Genomic DNA, 15720 nt, shown 5'->3' with positions numbered 1-15720 from the left:
AACACTGCCATTAAATGCCAGGTCCATTTCCCAGCCTGGAACAGAAGCAGGAGCTCTGCCACCCACCCAAGCAGCCCCCAAATCCTTCTGCAGGCTGACATCAAAGATTTTTCCAGAAATGAAGGAACACCTTCCTGTCTGAACTACCTCAAAATTCTACCGTGAGTTGAAGGTGGCTTACTCTGCGCATTGCTGAAGCCAAACTTATGAAAGCAAGCAAGTTTTAATTAATTCTTATTAACCACATCCCTCGGTTGGATGTTCCATCCCGCTCACAGTAAAACCAGCACACCCCTCCCAGGTGAGCACTGCACCATCACAGCCAAGCAGCCGATGCTGGGGCGGGGGAGAGCAGCTCCTGCCTCTAATTGCTGTCACTAATTTCCCGTTCGGTGAAGCGGAGGGAGGTCAGAGCCCCGGTTTCGCGCACGCCGAGGATCCTGCAGGGCTCTGAGGAGGCACATTTGTACTCCAATGCTGCTATCTGCTGGCTGTGCTCTGCCAGAACGTTCAGGACTGGGCTCTAGAGGGCAGCTGGAACTCGGGGAATGGTGCCCAGGCAGAAGCAGCTCCCAAAAAATGGGTTCTGCCCCAGCACAGCGCCCGCGGTGCTGCAACCCAGCCCCGGGCTCAGTGGGACGATGGAATTACGGAAGAATGCTTTGAACAGCGGGACTTGGAGCCCATATTCCAGGAAAGGCGAACAGCCACAGTGACATTTCTAACGTGGATTTCACATCAATTTCTTCCCCATCCGATTGCTCAGGGCCGGGTCCTGCCAAACTCCTGTGGGAGTTCTCCCATTTTTGCTGCTCCATCCCCTGCAAGGCCACGCAGGATTTTTGGTCTGAGACAGGGAATTTGGTGGCACAGGAAGGCTCTGGTGACATCCAGTGTCCCACCTCAGGGGGCTGATGGAGAAGAAGATGGAGACGCATCAGTGGGGCCGGGACATCCCTGAAATCTGAGCCAGGGATGCAGCAGTGCCCTGGGCTCAGTCCCTCTAAGCGCCAGCTTTGAGCCAGGCTAAACCTCTGTCACCATCAGATTGCCAAAAAGACGTTTCCCAGAGCTGGAAAAGGGTGATGATCAAGCTCATTTCTTTTTTTCCCTCGTCTTCCAGCCATGGTGGAGGACCTGGCAGCGCTGGGTTAATGGTCAGACTTGATCTTAGAGGTCTTTTCCAGCCTTAATACTTCCATGATTCTGTCTTTGCTTTCAAGGTAAAAGAACAGCATCTGTGTAGAGCTTTTCCATGCCAGGAAAAAAAAAATTCAGCTCTTTGCATTACAGGCACTTCCCATGTGTTTGGAGCCTTTAATCTTGGCCTTCAGATCCATTTAATTTGCCGCTGTTTTGATTTGTAGTAACAGACGTAAATGAGATTATCCATCCCTCGAGATCGACTTTCGAAGGCAAATGCTGAGGAATTGGGGTCTAAAAACATTTTAATGTGCTGCAAACCCCGAGATGGGCAGAGGTCAGGGAGAGCCAGGACTGAGGTCCCAAAGGTCCCAGGCCGTGCCAGCAGGACCGTAGGGGGGTGCAGAGCTGTCCCCGTGTTCCCAGACTCCTCGTTCCTGAAGGACCCACGGGGCAGGAAGAAACACTTTCACAGCATGCAAAGAACATCCTGAGTGCTGTGGGGCTGGAAATTTTCTTTATTAACTTCAAAAAAGACAAGGATGGGTGAGCCTGGGGTGCTGGTTTTGGGTCGGTGTGGAGTCACACGCAGGAATTCCCTTGGGTTAAGATCTTCCTATTGAAAATTCTTTGTGTTTTTCTTCTGGAGGAAAAAAAAAACCAAACCGACAAACCACCACAATTTTGAGTAGTTTTGCTGTTAATTTTCTAACGGCAACTTCTGGTGTTGGGGAAAATGGGTTCCACTCCTGGTTCCACTGCTCTGACTGCAGAGAAACAAAGGTCTGAAAAGTCCTGTCCCGTTTTGTCCCGCGTAAGACACAGATGCCCCAAGGGCTCCTACGTAGGAAATTCATTCTCAAGTTACTTTTTTTTTATTCCTATAAATTAAGCAGTACATAACCCTTCTGACTCTTAGTTATTTGTTTGCTATTTCTGGTTCTTTTAATTTTTTTTTCCTACATATTTTTTTAATCTTCATGTTTGCATCTTCCTTCTTTCCTTATCTCCTGCTGCCCCAGAGGCTTATTGCTGCTTTGGCAACATGCTAACATGTTTAGGAATGATAAGACGTCTAATTAATCGTTTAATTAGCAGTACAAGGTCTTAATAGCTTATTAAAGGAAATACATTCAGAAAATTCTTTTCCTCTCCTTGCGCTGGTACAATATAATTTACCAGCAAATGATAAAACAGTTTGAAACGTTCAGATTCTAGAGAGGGAAGTGGGGCTGGGTTGGTGATTTCACGGGGGATTTTGCACTGCTAATGCCATTATTTTGTTGTTGTTGTTTTAAAACAATTTAAGAGATTAACAAAAGCGATTGGGAAGGAGCAGGCAGTGCAGGCAGGAGCCTGAGAGAGGAATTAGACACAACTGCTTTCCCTGTTCGTGCTTATAAACAAGTCCTGGGGAAGGCAAACTTGCTCTTTAAGAGGCTCTGGCTGAAATGTCAGGTCGCGGTCGGAGCCGGGGCAGCGCAGTCTCCTCCCGCTCCTTTGCCACTAAATTACTTTAAAATCATTATTTTAAACATCCTTAGCTCATAAACTCCAGCAGAGTCTGGCCCACCTCTAGACCCTGTGGCTGCCTCTTGCTCTCGGCAGTGAGAACCGCAGCGGTGAGAAATCCTGCGGTGAGAAATCCTGCTGGGACTGAGCCGAGGGAAACCAGAGCGCGCCGCCGCAGCTCGGATTCCCCGGGCCGCCGTGTTTTTCCTCTGACCCACACAAAGATTTCTTTCTAAATTTATCACAGCGTTCATCGGCAGTCCCACTTAGTGCAGATTAGGAGGCTGGGCAGGCAGGGCCCATCGGAATGAGGGCAGGGGAGCCTGGAAAACCACGCGGGGCAGGTGCAGCCGCATCCCCGCTCCCCCAGATTCGCCGCTCCCCCAGATCCCCTGGTGCACAGGATCCCTCCCGGCGGCCGGAATGCTGCTCACCATGGCAGCGCCCCACCTCCCGGCTGGGTCCAGGGAGGTTTTGCCGGTCCCTGGAGGCCCCAGCGCTGGCACCGCTGGGGAATTTCCACTGGGCTGCGGAATTCTGGCGGCGCTGCGCAGGGCGCGGAGGTGAAGCAGCACTTGGGGAAGGCTGGAGCGGGGCTTTGTGCAGCACCCCCGAGCAGCTGAGCATCCGTCCGCCTCCCCAGAGCTCTCGCGTCTCCCCGGTCTGTACCTGCACATCCTGCCCACCTTTGCGGTGGGCGGCCGGGGGACCGGAGCTGTGGGTTTGTGCCCCGAGAAGCCCCGCGGTGGGGACACAGACGGGTGCTGCGGTGGGTGCCGGCTGATTCTAGCTGCGCACTTTGCAGAGATGAAGCCCTGCCCAGGGAGTCTGAGCCGTGTTTGGAATCACGCAGGGAAATTATGCCGTTCCGAGGATGGCATAATTGGGAGAACGCTTGACTAGCGCAATTTTCTTGTGTGCCCGTCAGCAAATCACTTAATGTGTGCTGTGCCAGGTTTCCCAGCCGTTAAATGGGGAATGATTATCCCACTGCTTCCTAAGAGGGAGTGAGGATAATACCCACTAATGACTGTGGAGGTCCTGGAAGGTGGTCCTGGAGATGTGCAGTGGCACACGCAGGGGCTGCAGCCCTGCAAGGAACACGCAGCACTTCAAGCCCGACAGTCAGGCATTTATTTCTCCTCATGCTGCTTTTTTTTTTTTTTTTTTTTAATTGAGGAAAATCCCGAAATAGATTCGTGTGTTTGTGCCGGCTTTTCAAAGACTTCGCTGTCATCCCCTGGGATGGGACATCCCAGCTCCGATGGGGAAGAAGAGGAAAATGCCGGGGGAAGGCAGCTCGGGGTGGGTCTGGAGCGGACTCCTCACTCCTCCTCCGCTCCCCCGGGCCGGCCCCGGGATCTCGCTGCCTCCTGGGAATTGTAGTCGCTGCGGGGTGACCTTGGCCCCGCCGCCGCCGCCTCCTCTGCGAGGGATCCCGGAGGGCCGGGGGGCCCCGCCGCCTCCAGCGCCCCCGGCCCGCCCCAGCTCGAAGCGGCCCCCCGGCAGCGGGCCCGGGCCGGGGATGCTGCGCCAGGCGAGTACCGCGGGCGCGGAGCGGGGGGATCGGGGCCGCCGGGGCCGGGCACGGCCCGAGCGCAGTCCGCGCTCATCCCGCGCACATCGCGCTGTATCTCCGCGCACATCGCGCGCACATCGCGCTGTATCTCCGCGCACATCGCGCGCACATCGCGCTGTATCTCCGCGCTCATCCCGCGCACATCGCGCTGCATCCCCGCGCACATACCGCGCACATCGCGCTGTATCCCCGCTGCATCCCCGCGCACATCCCGCCGCTCCGCTCGCATCCCGCCGCAGCCCCGCCGCCGCCCCGCGCACATCCCCGCGCACCTCCCGCCGCATCCCCGCGCACATCCCCGCGCACATCCTGCTGAATCCCCGCGCACATCCTGCTGAGCCCGCGCCGCCGCCCCGCGCACATCCCCGCGCACATCCCGCGCACATCCCCGCGCACATCCCCGCACACATCCCGCGCACATCCTGCTGAATCCCCGCGCACATCCCCGCGCACATCCCGCGCACCTCCCGCGCACATCCCCGCGCACATCCCCGCGCACATCCTGCTGAATCCCCGAGCACATCCCCGCGCACATCCTGCTGAATCCCCGCGCACATCCCGCCGCAGCCCCGCCGCGGCCCCGCGCCGCCCGCGCGCATCCCCTGCCTGCATCCCGCCACGCTTATCCCCTTCTCATCCCCTGCATCCCCCCATGCTCATCCCTTGCTCGCTCCCCACTCCCGCCCGTCCCTCCCGCTTGTCCCCCTGCTCCTCGCTCGGACCGGGACCCCCCCGCCGCAGCCCCGGGCCCGAGGCGAGTGCGGCCGCGGCCGGGGGAGGGACTCGCGTGGGACGCGGCAAGGCCTCCCCTCTCCAGAGTGATGAGGATGATTTAAAATCGTGATAATGTTGATAATGACGATGATTACTATACTAATATCAATAGGAGCAACAATAAATAGGAATCATAATAAATAGGAATACTAGCAAGGATAGTAATAATAACGATAATGATGATGATAATAATAACGGTGATAATGCTAGTTATCATAATGCTAATAATATTATAATTCTGTTACATTCAAATAAAAGCTTATATAATATAATAATAATAATAATAATAATAAATAATTTGTTACATTTAAATAGAAGGATCCACAGGATAAAATCTTAGGCAACTCTGCCCAGGCTCCCTCCTTCCCAGTGGATAAGTGGGAATGACAGCCCGAGGCCAAATGGGAACATCAGGTGGAATTTAAGGGGTCTCTCATTTCCACGGGGGTGGAATGAGCTCCTTTACAGCTTCGTATTTTCCCTGCTTTTCTATTTAGCGATAATTGCTCCACACAGCATTGTAACTCCCATGCCATGCGTTGTTATGTTCTTGCTCCTTTTTTTCCCCTCCCAGAATATACGATGCAGTTTCTGTTTGTGGACTGTTTTAATAGCAAGGTGGCTGAGACAAAGTTTACTCAATAAACTTGCTGTTCCCCTTGAGCAGCTTTAGCTTAGATAAACGGGCTTTAAAGTCCCGGTCTAGCGTGGGACTAAGACTGTTTACCATTCATCATTGTTAGTTAATTGCTGTTTGCTTAAATATTTAGTTTGGATTAAGTTCTTTTATGCTCTTTTCTTAAAAAATAATAAATAAAGGTGTGTTTAGCAATGTGGTAAAAGGCTTTTTAGAAGGCTTTTTAAAGACACTGCAGGGGGGAAGCTCCATAAAGCTCTTTTTTTATATTTTGCATTTAAATTTTCTTATTTGTAGTCTGCTGTGTTGTTATATTTGTAATTAGCCAGGCTGAAGCAGCAAGGGCATTTCACTGTTCTCTGCAGTGGCTGCAGACAGTTTTATTCCTTATTTCAAAGAGAAGAACCCATTGAACCATGGAATATCCCGAGTTGGAAGGGACCCACAGGACCATCAGGTCCTGCTCCTGGCTCTGCACAGGACAGCCCCAAATACAGTTCTCAGCAGGGTTTAAAGCCACCAAATCCAGCTCGAGGCCTGCAGGTGGATTGGTTTCCTGTAAGAGGACAGCTGGAAAGGCAGTTTTGGGAAAGGCAGTTTTGGGAAAGGCACCGAGGAGGGATTCACAGCCCTGTGAGGTGTTAATGAGCCTCAGGATGAGGAGCTGAGTGCCGGGGTTCAGCCCCACAGCAGCTCTTTGCTCTCAGGTACCAGGTCCTGCTCCCTGCAGAGGTGAACGAGCAGGAGGAGCCGCTGGGGACAGAGGGGGGAGGCGTGGCAGAGAGCAGCAGATCAGTGCCTGCTGGAAAGGGCCTTTTTTGGTTCAAACTCCCGTGTTCCAAAGCAGCAGTGACCCAGTCGTTACGTAAACACGGGTTTAATTTTGGAACTTTAATATTTAACGGGTTAGGTTTCCTCCGCTTGCTCTCACACAGTGCCCAGCTGACAAAATGCTTCTCACCCACATTGTCGGTCACTAAAGACGTGTCCTGTGCTGGGTTCGTGTCCACTTGAGTGAATATTTGGTTTGGGGATAATTCTGTGTCTCAGTACTGCTCTGTCAGGCTGGGGCAGGGGTTTATAAGGTGCCATCACCACGGGTGGCTCCTCTGAGCTCTGCTCTGCCATGACCAGGGAGGACAAGGAACACCAAAGGGTTTTTCTGCACTCAGTGACCCTTCTGCACAGGCCAGTGAAGGTACCACAGGCGTCTCCCGGGAGGGGACAGAAGCTCTGCCTGTCCCCTGCTGCCAAGGGCAGTGGTGGTTTCTCAGCTGCGGTCCAGCCCTTCAGCCTTGACTGGGCTGTTCCAAAACCAGCAGAGAAGTCAGAGGAACAGGAAGCAAATTGCATTAGGAGTGCTTTGAAGGAAGGAGTTTCCATGGAGATGGGGAGCCGGGTGGGTTTATTTCGGGTTATTAGGAGGCAGCGGGTCCTTCCCAAACGAACCTGTGTGGTCTCCATCCCATGACTTCTGCCTTTCCTTCTTGCTGAGCTGTGTTGGCTTTGGTGGTTCCCTCCCTGCCATCCTCTCCAGTCGTGGAATGGCTGCAGCTCCAGCTTGGAAATACCCCTGGACCACTCTGAGCATTCCCTCCCAATGCCAGTGGGATGGATTTCCCTGTCTCATGTCTGCGAAAGGGATTTGGAATCACAGAAAGGTTTGGGTTGGAAAGGACCTTAAAACTCACCTTGTTCCACCCCCTGCCGTGGGCCGGGACACCTTCCCCTCTCCCAGGTTGCTCCAGGCCTCATCCAGCCTGGCCTTGGACACTTCCAGGGATTTACAAGAGGAAGCTTTTGTTCTCTGTGCTGCAGGAATTACATTGGTATTCTGGGAAAGAAATATTTGCCTTTAAACTGCCATGTAGCATTTCCCTTTTGTTGCCAATACTTTCTTACCTGGGTGGGTCTCCAGGGCAGTGGCCCTGCCACCTCATTCCCAGCCAGCTGCCGTTTCCATAAAGCACTGGGAGAGGGAATAATGGAGACTTTGCACCCTTTAAAAATGATTTAATGGTGCATTTCTCAGCGCTGGCTACGCTGGGCTGTGAAATGGGTAGGAACTGTTTGGGTACGGCCTGAAACTCGTCCCTGCTGTGTTTACCTGGCCTCCCACAGGTGCTCTGTGACCACAGCCCGTCACGCTGCGTGCCCAGCACAGTTTGTCACGTAACTGGAATGATGCAAACACGGGAATTAGCCCTGCCCTGCTGGGGCTGCACAAATCCATGCTGCCAGGAGCCTGCCTTTGCCCCACAGAGAACACCCAGGGAGGAGCCCCCAGGCATGGCAGGAGCTGCAGCCCTTCCCAGCCAGCTCTCCCTGTACTGCTGAGTAACGCCGTGTCCAGCACTCGGCGTGTCCGCTGAGGCTTGGTGGGCTTGGGGTTTTTTAACCCATCCCTTTGAACCTACAAATTCTGAATTTAATCAGATCATTTTCCCCCAGCCACTGCACATCAGCAGCTCCTTCCTCTGCTCCTCACCCTTTTCCCATGGATGTGCCTCAATGACTTTCTGTCATCTCCGCATACTCAATTTTTCAAAATGTTTGCAGAATTCTCAAGAACCTCCCAAAATCCTGGCCTGGTTATTTATGTAGATTTGGGCACTTCAGTTCTCATTGGTGAATGCTCCTCCTACAGCAGCTCTCCTCTTGGACAGCCTCATTGTAACCTCCCTGTTCCGAGGCAGGGATGGCTTTAGATACCCCAGATTCCATCCCTGGGGCTGCTGGGTTTGGTGTCAAGGCCGTGCAGAGCCAAACGCTCCCCTGGACCCTCCTGCAGCAGGGAGGGGAAGGAGTGCTCCATCTCCAGCAGAGGAGCTGCAGGTGTCCAGAACAGCCTTCCAAAAAGCATCTGTTACATCTCACCAGGGAATTCTAAGGAGAGAGGCTGGAAAGCAAACTCCTGGGAATGCCAGAGCTCCTGAGGAAGGCTGGGATGCAGGGCTCGGGCATTCTTGGCTCACTGCTGGCACATCCGATGGCTTTGTTTCCTCCTGCCACACCCCGTCTGCCTCCCTCCATCCCCCCGAGCTCCTCTCCCCCACCTGGGATGACTGCAGTGGGGCAGCCGAGATGCCAGGAGACACATTCCTGAGCATTTCCCGTTCCACAGACTCTCTGATGAATATCCTGGACCTTTCACGCTGCCATAGATGCACCAAACATCCTCCAGACGTGCTCTTGTCCCCTGCCCCGTGGCAGAACCAGCCCAGCCAGGTCCCTGGGGACGCTGCTGTCCCCCGGAGCTGTGCTGTGCCCATCTTCCTGGCACACCCCGTTGCCAAGGAGCCGACGGTGCTGGGCTTCTCCAGAATTCCCGTTCATCCCCAGCTTCCTCCCCCACCTGCCACTCGGCCTCTGCCACCCCGGCACTGGGAACAGGGACGCTGCAAACGCCGCCTCGCTGTGCTGGGACGTGCTCGTGGAGGATCCCGGGGACGGAGCAGGGTGTTACTACCGGGGGGTGCCAGGCACCTCTGCGAGATAGCTCAGGTTGCCATGGTTACAGGTGGAAAACTGGGCTATGGGTTACCTCGGGCCAGTGGCGCACGGAGCAGAGCATCTCGTGGCGTTTGGGGACACCTGAGCCAGCCTGAGCCGGGCTGGCGGCCACCAGAACCCCCTGAGCCCCCAAAGTACAGCTGAAAACTTCCCCAAACTTCCCAGGCAGGAGTGGCTGTGGGCAGCAGCCCCAGGGATGGCATCGGGCTGGGGCAGAGCAGCCTCCTGTGAGACCCTGGCAGAAGGAGCCAGTCCCAGCCCTGGGGCCTTTGGTCACTTCTGGGTGGTATTTGGGCACCCCACATTTGGGCATCCCAAATTTTAAGGCTGCAACCTGGTCCAGTGGAATATGTCCCTGCCCATGGAATGAGAAGAGCTTTAAAGTCCCAACCCAGACCATTCCATGATAATTTATTCTTATTTTCTTGGGTTTGTTTTGTTTTTTTGTTTTTTTTTTTGATAATTTGTTCTTATTTTCTTGGGTTTTTGGGAAGGGCTAGTATTAGATGCCAGCTTAGAGGCTTAAACCCAGTCCTTGCCATTCCTCAGGTGCTGGCCCTTCCTGCAGGATGAACAAGAATCCTCAGCTTTCCCTTCCCCTTTCAAGGAGTAAAACAGGCTGGGAAGGAGCTGGTTTATGTGAGGTTTTTTAAAGAGAAAAATAATTGGCAGGAACATGAGCAAAGCTGAAAGTATTTTCATCTGTTTTGGTTTGTAATGTTTAATGTTTTGGTTTCTACTTTACGAATTATACAAAGGAATCACTCAAAACAAAGTTCTCCCATTCTGGTAAGGGAAAAAAAATCTGTGGTGGGACTAATGAGATTAATGAGAATTGGCTAAGAAAGAAAAAATCCAAAATATCTTGAAAAATAACAATATCCATTTTTTCTTAGGAAAAAAAATGGAAACGTTCATTCTCTAATTGAGCTTTGTTTGCAAAATAATTCCAGGCTGGGAAGAGTAATCAACTCGTGCATAAAAATACTGTTTCAAGATTAATTTTTATTTTATTAATGGTAGCTTGGGTTTTAGAAATTACTGGTGGTTTTCAAATTATTTTTGCTATGGAAGTACAAAATAACTATCCTAAATTTGTGGGCCCTTGTTTTATGAAAGGCTATGGAGAGAACTGATCAAGAAAACACATTAAAAAAAAAAAAACTTGGCAGTTTGAGGCCAAAACAGCTGTGAAAGGATCCTCTCCTTGCCCCCTCTTTTTTCCAAGTATTTTAAAAGATAACAGCTTAGAACTCCTTATTTTTAGAAGCCTCTAGAAGGCTCAGCTGAGACCCAGAGGCCACAGTGGCTCAGCGCTGTACAAGCAAATTATTTAGGCCAGTTTATCCCCGGCCAAAATAATTTACAATCCCAGTTTCCAGGCTGAGACAAGAGGCAGAGAGAAACCTCAGCCAGCGCTGCCAGCACCAATCCCAGCAGGAACAGCAGAACGCCCCGGTCAGCGCCGGCGCCGGCGCACCCAGCCAAGCTGATGAATATGATAATCCCAAATATGATAATTTTCGGTAATAAAAAGCACTTCAGGATTTTTTTTTTTTTCTTTCCCCCAGATCAGTATAAATCATTCGTGGCAGCGAGGTTCTCGTTCTGGGCGTTCCCCTGGCAGCCGGGGCTGGGCGAGGAGCCGGAGCTGCTCCGTGTGTCTGGCAGCTCCCGGGCGCCCGTGGGTGCTGAGCCGGGGTGGGAGCGGGGCTGCAGCGGCTCGGATGAATCACGGCACATTTCCCAATCCCTGCCGTGCTTGGAAAAGCAGCCACGCCAGGCAGGGCTGGCAGACACACACGGGCAGTGGGATGTGCCCTCCCACCCGCAGGCAGCTCCAAGCCAGGCCCGGGGCTCTGTGCGCACCTTGCGGAGGGCACGGGGAGCAGGGATGCTCCCGGGCACGGGCTGCTGCTGGCCCAGCACGGTGCTGAACAGGCTGCTCGGGAATGCCTGAACAGATTCTTTCCCTGTTTGTTCATTTCCCAATTGGAAAATGTTGCTTTGTTACATTACAAGGTTGGCGGAACTTTTAATGGGAGGTTTTTGTGTACCCAGGGTGCAACTCCAGGGAGCCGGGAGCTGACAGCAGGAGGGACAAGCAGCACTGCGGGACAGCCAGAAACTCTGCTCCAGCATCAGCTGGGCTGCAGGAGACTGGGACTCTGCGGGACTGTCTTCTGGGGAATCAAACAGGGCTGTGCAGGGGAATTCCTGTCAGCTCGGGGGAGTGCCCAGCAGCCCACAGGTACCAACAGCTCTGCACTGAGTCTTTCTCATTTAATTGAAAACAAAAAAAGCCAAATCCTGGATCTGCATTTCAGTGCAGAACCCTAAAAATGTAAATTGAAATCTTTTCTGATCAGCTCTAAGCAGAAATACCGTTCCCCCCAGCACACCCAAACCCTCCTCCCCACTCAGAGCAACCTGCCAGCCCTGGACATGGGCCTGTCTCTCTCAGGGCTGTGTCCCGGCCTTCACCAGGACTTTCAGTTTTTATTTAAAACATCCCACCACGCTCAGTTGGACATTTAAATGAAACCCATGCTGTTCCCCCTGTGCCTGCAGGAGTTGTTCCTCAGGTAAATCCAAGACACTGAAGTTTGATTTCTGACACGGAAACTAAAAGAAACCCCAGAACATTCACTCCTGGTGTCTGATTAAACAGAACTAAGTTGTTATAGCTGAAGGGATATATTTTCTGGCTAAATATTTAAATAGGTAATTAATATCCATCCCTTTGGTGGGAAAAGAGTTGTTTGCCAGAGTTTCCTAGACTGAACAGGACAAATAAACTTACCAGGGTTTGGAAAACAGAGGCTTAAATCTCTTTATTTCACACTAAACATTTTGTGACGCTGCTCATGAGGAGCAGTCGCCTCCGAGTGCGAACGTTGTCCCGGAGGAAATAAAACCAGCAGGGATTTCTGGCACAGCCCCGCTGCGGGGCTTTAACCAGAGCCTGGCACGGGCCACGCTCAGCGAGCCGGGAGGGAGGGAGGGAGGGAGGTGCCGGGGGTTCGATCTTTAACCAGGGAGCCGCAGCCCTGCCCTGCAGAGGTTTGGGTCAGCGGCAGAGCAATTTGCAGCAGGGAGCGGAGTTAAGCCGTGCTGGGCAGCTGGGGCCGGAGCCAGGGCCGGCAGGCGGGGACGCTGCTGTCACTGTCACTGTCACCGTCACCGTCACCGTCACCCCCCGCGCCCCTGGCTTATGCAAGAACGGGCACCGAGTGCCCCCGGCCCCGCTGCGGCCACCCGGGCACCGAGCCCCTCTCCATTCACCGCCTCCTGTGCCCACGGGAGACGGGAAACCTGGGAAAAGCAGAAGTGTGGCTGTAATTGGGATTAATCTATTTTTAGCAGGCTGTCTGCTGCCCTGTCCACGCTCCAGCTGAGCTGTTTAATTCTGTCCAGCTCGACTCTTTCTGCAGTGGCACCCAGGACTGATTTTTCTTTTATTACAAACCTTGAATTTGTTTGGGTTTTGGTTTGGTTGGGTTTTTTTTTTTTTTTCATTCCATTGTTATTTTTTGTTTTGTTTTTCCAAAAACCCTTTCCCCCTCCCCCTTCCCCCCCCCCCATATAATAACTGGAAAATCCACACTAAAGTAATACAAAGGTTGCTGTATTAAAAAAAAAAAAAAAAATAGAAGGAAAAAAAAGTTATACAACGTTTACTATCGTTATTATTCATTTTACTATGGAGTTTGGAAACCTCGTCATAGATCAGGAATGTGTTGTACCCTGCACTGCACAAACAGCACAGAAGGAAAATTGCCTCTTACAAGCGATATTGGATAAAAACACGCAGTGATACCGAAAGGATTTTTGTTAAATAGCAGCAGGACAAGATGTTAAAGCCATCTCTGAGCGCCTCTCCATTCACTGGCCCCGCATTTAAATACCTGCCGAGCGTTCCTTTAACCTATTATGAGGTATTTGCAAAGGGAACTTCAAGATTAGCGCTTCGGAAACCACCCTGGAACACGGCTGGACCGACATCAAGAGACTCCTCCGGCCGCGCTGCCCGGCCCGGCAATGTTCGCCTTTTCCAAATACTCCTGGCCCGCTCCAGAGCGGCCCTGGGGACGCCCTGGCCAGGGGAGCGGTGCCTTTAGCAGAGCATGGGGCGGCGTGGGGGCTGGTTGGGGTTTTCCTCCCGTGGGCGGTCCGCGGCCTCGGGATTGGGAAGATGCTCCGCAGGGAAAACCAGGCTGCCCTGCCAAAGCTCCCCCTGCAAACCCAGCCCGGGGCCGGTTCTGCTCGGGGCACGGGCAGGGCGAGCTTGAATCCTGCCCACCGCACCTCTGCCCCCGCCCGGGGCTGGGGTGACTCACGGAGCTCCGGGTGCTGAGCCGGAGCGTGGCTATTTCCGTGCTCCCCCTGCAATCCCCGCTCCTCCGGCTGCGCTGTCAGGCACCTCAGCACCCCCGCCGCCTCTATTCTTAGCAGCTAATAGCTGAAATAATTCCTTTTGTCTCCGCGCTGCCGGCTCCTTGGATCGGGAGCTGAGTGAAAGCTGCCCCCACAGCCGCTCCCAGGGCTGCAGGAGCGGCCGGGGGTCCCGGGGGTGAGCGCAGTGCCCTGTGCCAGCCAGGAATTCTGGCGAGGGCTGAGGATCCCAAATACCCCGACCCCCGACTTCAACACAGGCCATTAAGCTGGGCTTTGAAGCAGCTGGGATGTTAATGTGGTGCCGCCACCTCTTTGAAAAGGATCCTGGCTCTTCCAGCTGGGAGTTTCCTAGACTTCACCGGAAAAATTCCATGTTTTCAGGGGGAGGGCCAGGTTTTCACCTTCAGGCTCCCATTTCAGTGCCTGCTCTGTGGCGTGGGCTCGGTTTGCACCGAGAATGCGAACGCTCCATGCAAATGTGGCTCCCCAATGCCAGCACAGCCGTGCCAACACATCCCCGACAGTGCCCGGGAACGATCCCACACCTCTGGCAGTGGCGGCTTCTGATCTCGACACCAGCTGCTCCTCACAATTCCCTTGAACCACCTCCCAAAGAGGACTGTGGACCCCCCACCCCGCTCTTTGGGGACTGTCAGCTGTGCACACCCAAACAGATGCACGGAATCGGCTTTAAAACTGTTTGGGAAGGGGTTTATTGCTCTTTATCTGCCTGCTGCTCTTCCTCCTGCTGCTTGGGACCCCAGGGAGAGCAACAGAGTGTTCCAAGTGGGACAGGGTGCCCAGAGCAGCTGTGGCTGCCCCTGGATCCCTGGCAGTGTCCAAGGCCAGGTTGGACGGGGCTGGGAGCAGCCTGGGACAGTGGGAGGTGTCCCTGCCCATGGCAGGAGTGGGACTGGATGGACTGGATGTCCCTTCCAACCCAAACCACTCTGTGATTCTATGGGCCGGTAAAGAAAGGACTCACTGGCCATTTCTCTAGAATGCACTAAAGAAGCTTGTCTGGAAAACAATAAACCTTCTGGAAAAAACTAAACCTAAATGTTTGTTGTGACTCTGCACCTCACCGAGGTTGTGTTTGGTAAGGATGAGGTATCACTGACAAACTCAACAAGACCTACCCCACATCAGCACTTGAAAAACATGTTATTCTGAATTTTAAAGCAGCTTTTAGGCCTCTGGGGTGGTAAAGTGAAGAAACTTTTCCACTGCCCTGTCCACCTTTGCCCGATTCTTTGCTCCTTCCATTCGTGCCCAGCCACTCCCGAGGGGATGTGCCAAGACTCCCCTTCTGTGGCTCCCGAGGTCGAGGGGTTACAGATTTACAGCTGCCCAGACTTGCTCCGTCCCGGGCAGGAATTCGTTTGGCATCAACGAGGCCTTTGGATTATTTATCTCAGCCTTTCAGTTAAACAGGAACATGCCCTGATTTTAACAATCGTGCTTCCTGAGCTGGGGGAAGGTGTGGCCGATGGCATTTAAACCGAAACCCGAGCCAAGGCTTCCCCGGCAGGAAGCTGGAAGTGCGGGCAGGACCACGAGGGTTTCCTTCAGCACTCAAAATACCCAGGGCCTTCCTCAGGTTATTTTAGCACCCCCAGCAGCAATAATGATGTGCACGAGGGCGAGATTTGGGCCATGTCAGACTCCATATGTTGTTGCTATTAAGGTCATCGTAGCGTGAGAGCAGAAAATCGACGGGAGACGCTGGAGAACTGAGGATGAGCCTTTAGGTACAGCCTGGCACAGAAGCAGAGCAAGCCCAAACTTCCTCTGGAAGCTGAGGAAACGCTCCCTGGTGGTGCTGAGGGAACTTTTTTCCGTGGTGCTGAGGGAACTGTCAATGACAGCCTGGAGGGTCAATCCCCTCCCTCCCTCCTCAAAAAATTGTATTTTTCCCCAGACATCCAGCCCAAACCATCCCGGTTGCAAGTTGTGAAATCTTGTTAATGTCTAGCACAATAAAAACTCTTTATTTTATTAATCAGCACTGTAAGCACTCGGGGCCCAGCTGTGATCGGCCATGGGGTCACCCCCAGTTTTGGAAGGGATTCCAACCCTGCACTGATCTCCCCTGCCTCCCTCTGACCACAGCCATGGATTATTCCCACTTCCCAAGCCTGCTTTCTAGCCCAGGACTTTGCAC

The 15720-nt window shown here is 53.2% G+C and overlaps 1 protein-coding gene across 1 annotated transcript; it reads right to left on the bottom strand.

Moving 5' to 3' along the window:
- Positions 1 to 3766: 3766 nt before the first annotated feature.
- On the bottom strand, positions 3767 to 4463 carry LOC125338125 (collagen alpha-1(I) chain-like). Its single transcript, XM_048328482.1, has one exon. It carries the CDS (start codon positions 4461 to 4463, stop codon positions 3981 to 3983), a length of 483 nt encoding a protein of 160 aa, XP_048184439.1. The 3' UTR covers positions 3767 to 3980.
- Positions 4464 to 15720: the final 11257 nt, after the last annotated feature.

Source organism: Corvus hawaiiensis, chromosome 24, assembly GCF_020740725.1.
Source record: "Corvus hawaiiensis isolate bCorHaw1 chromosome 24, bCorHaw1.pri.cur, whole genome shotgun sequence".
Taxonomy (NCBI): Eukaryota; Metazoa; Chordata; class Aves; order Passeriformes; family Corvidae; genus Corvus; species Corvus hawaiiensis.
The sequence above is the reverse complement of the archived record's forward strand: the minus strand, read 5'-3'. Positions and strand labels throughout refer to the sequence as shown.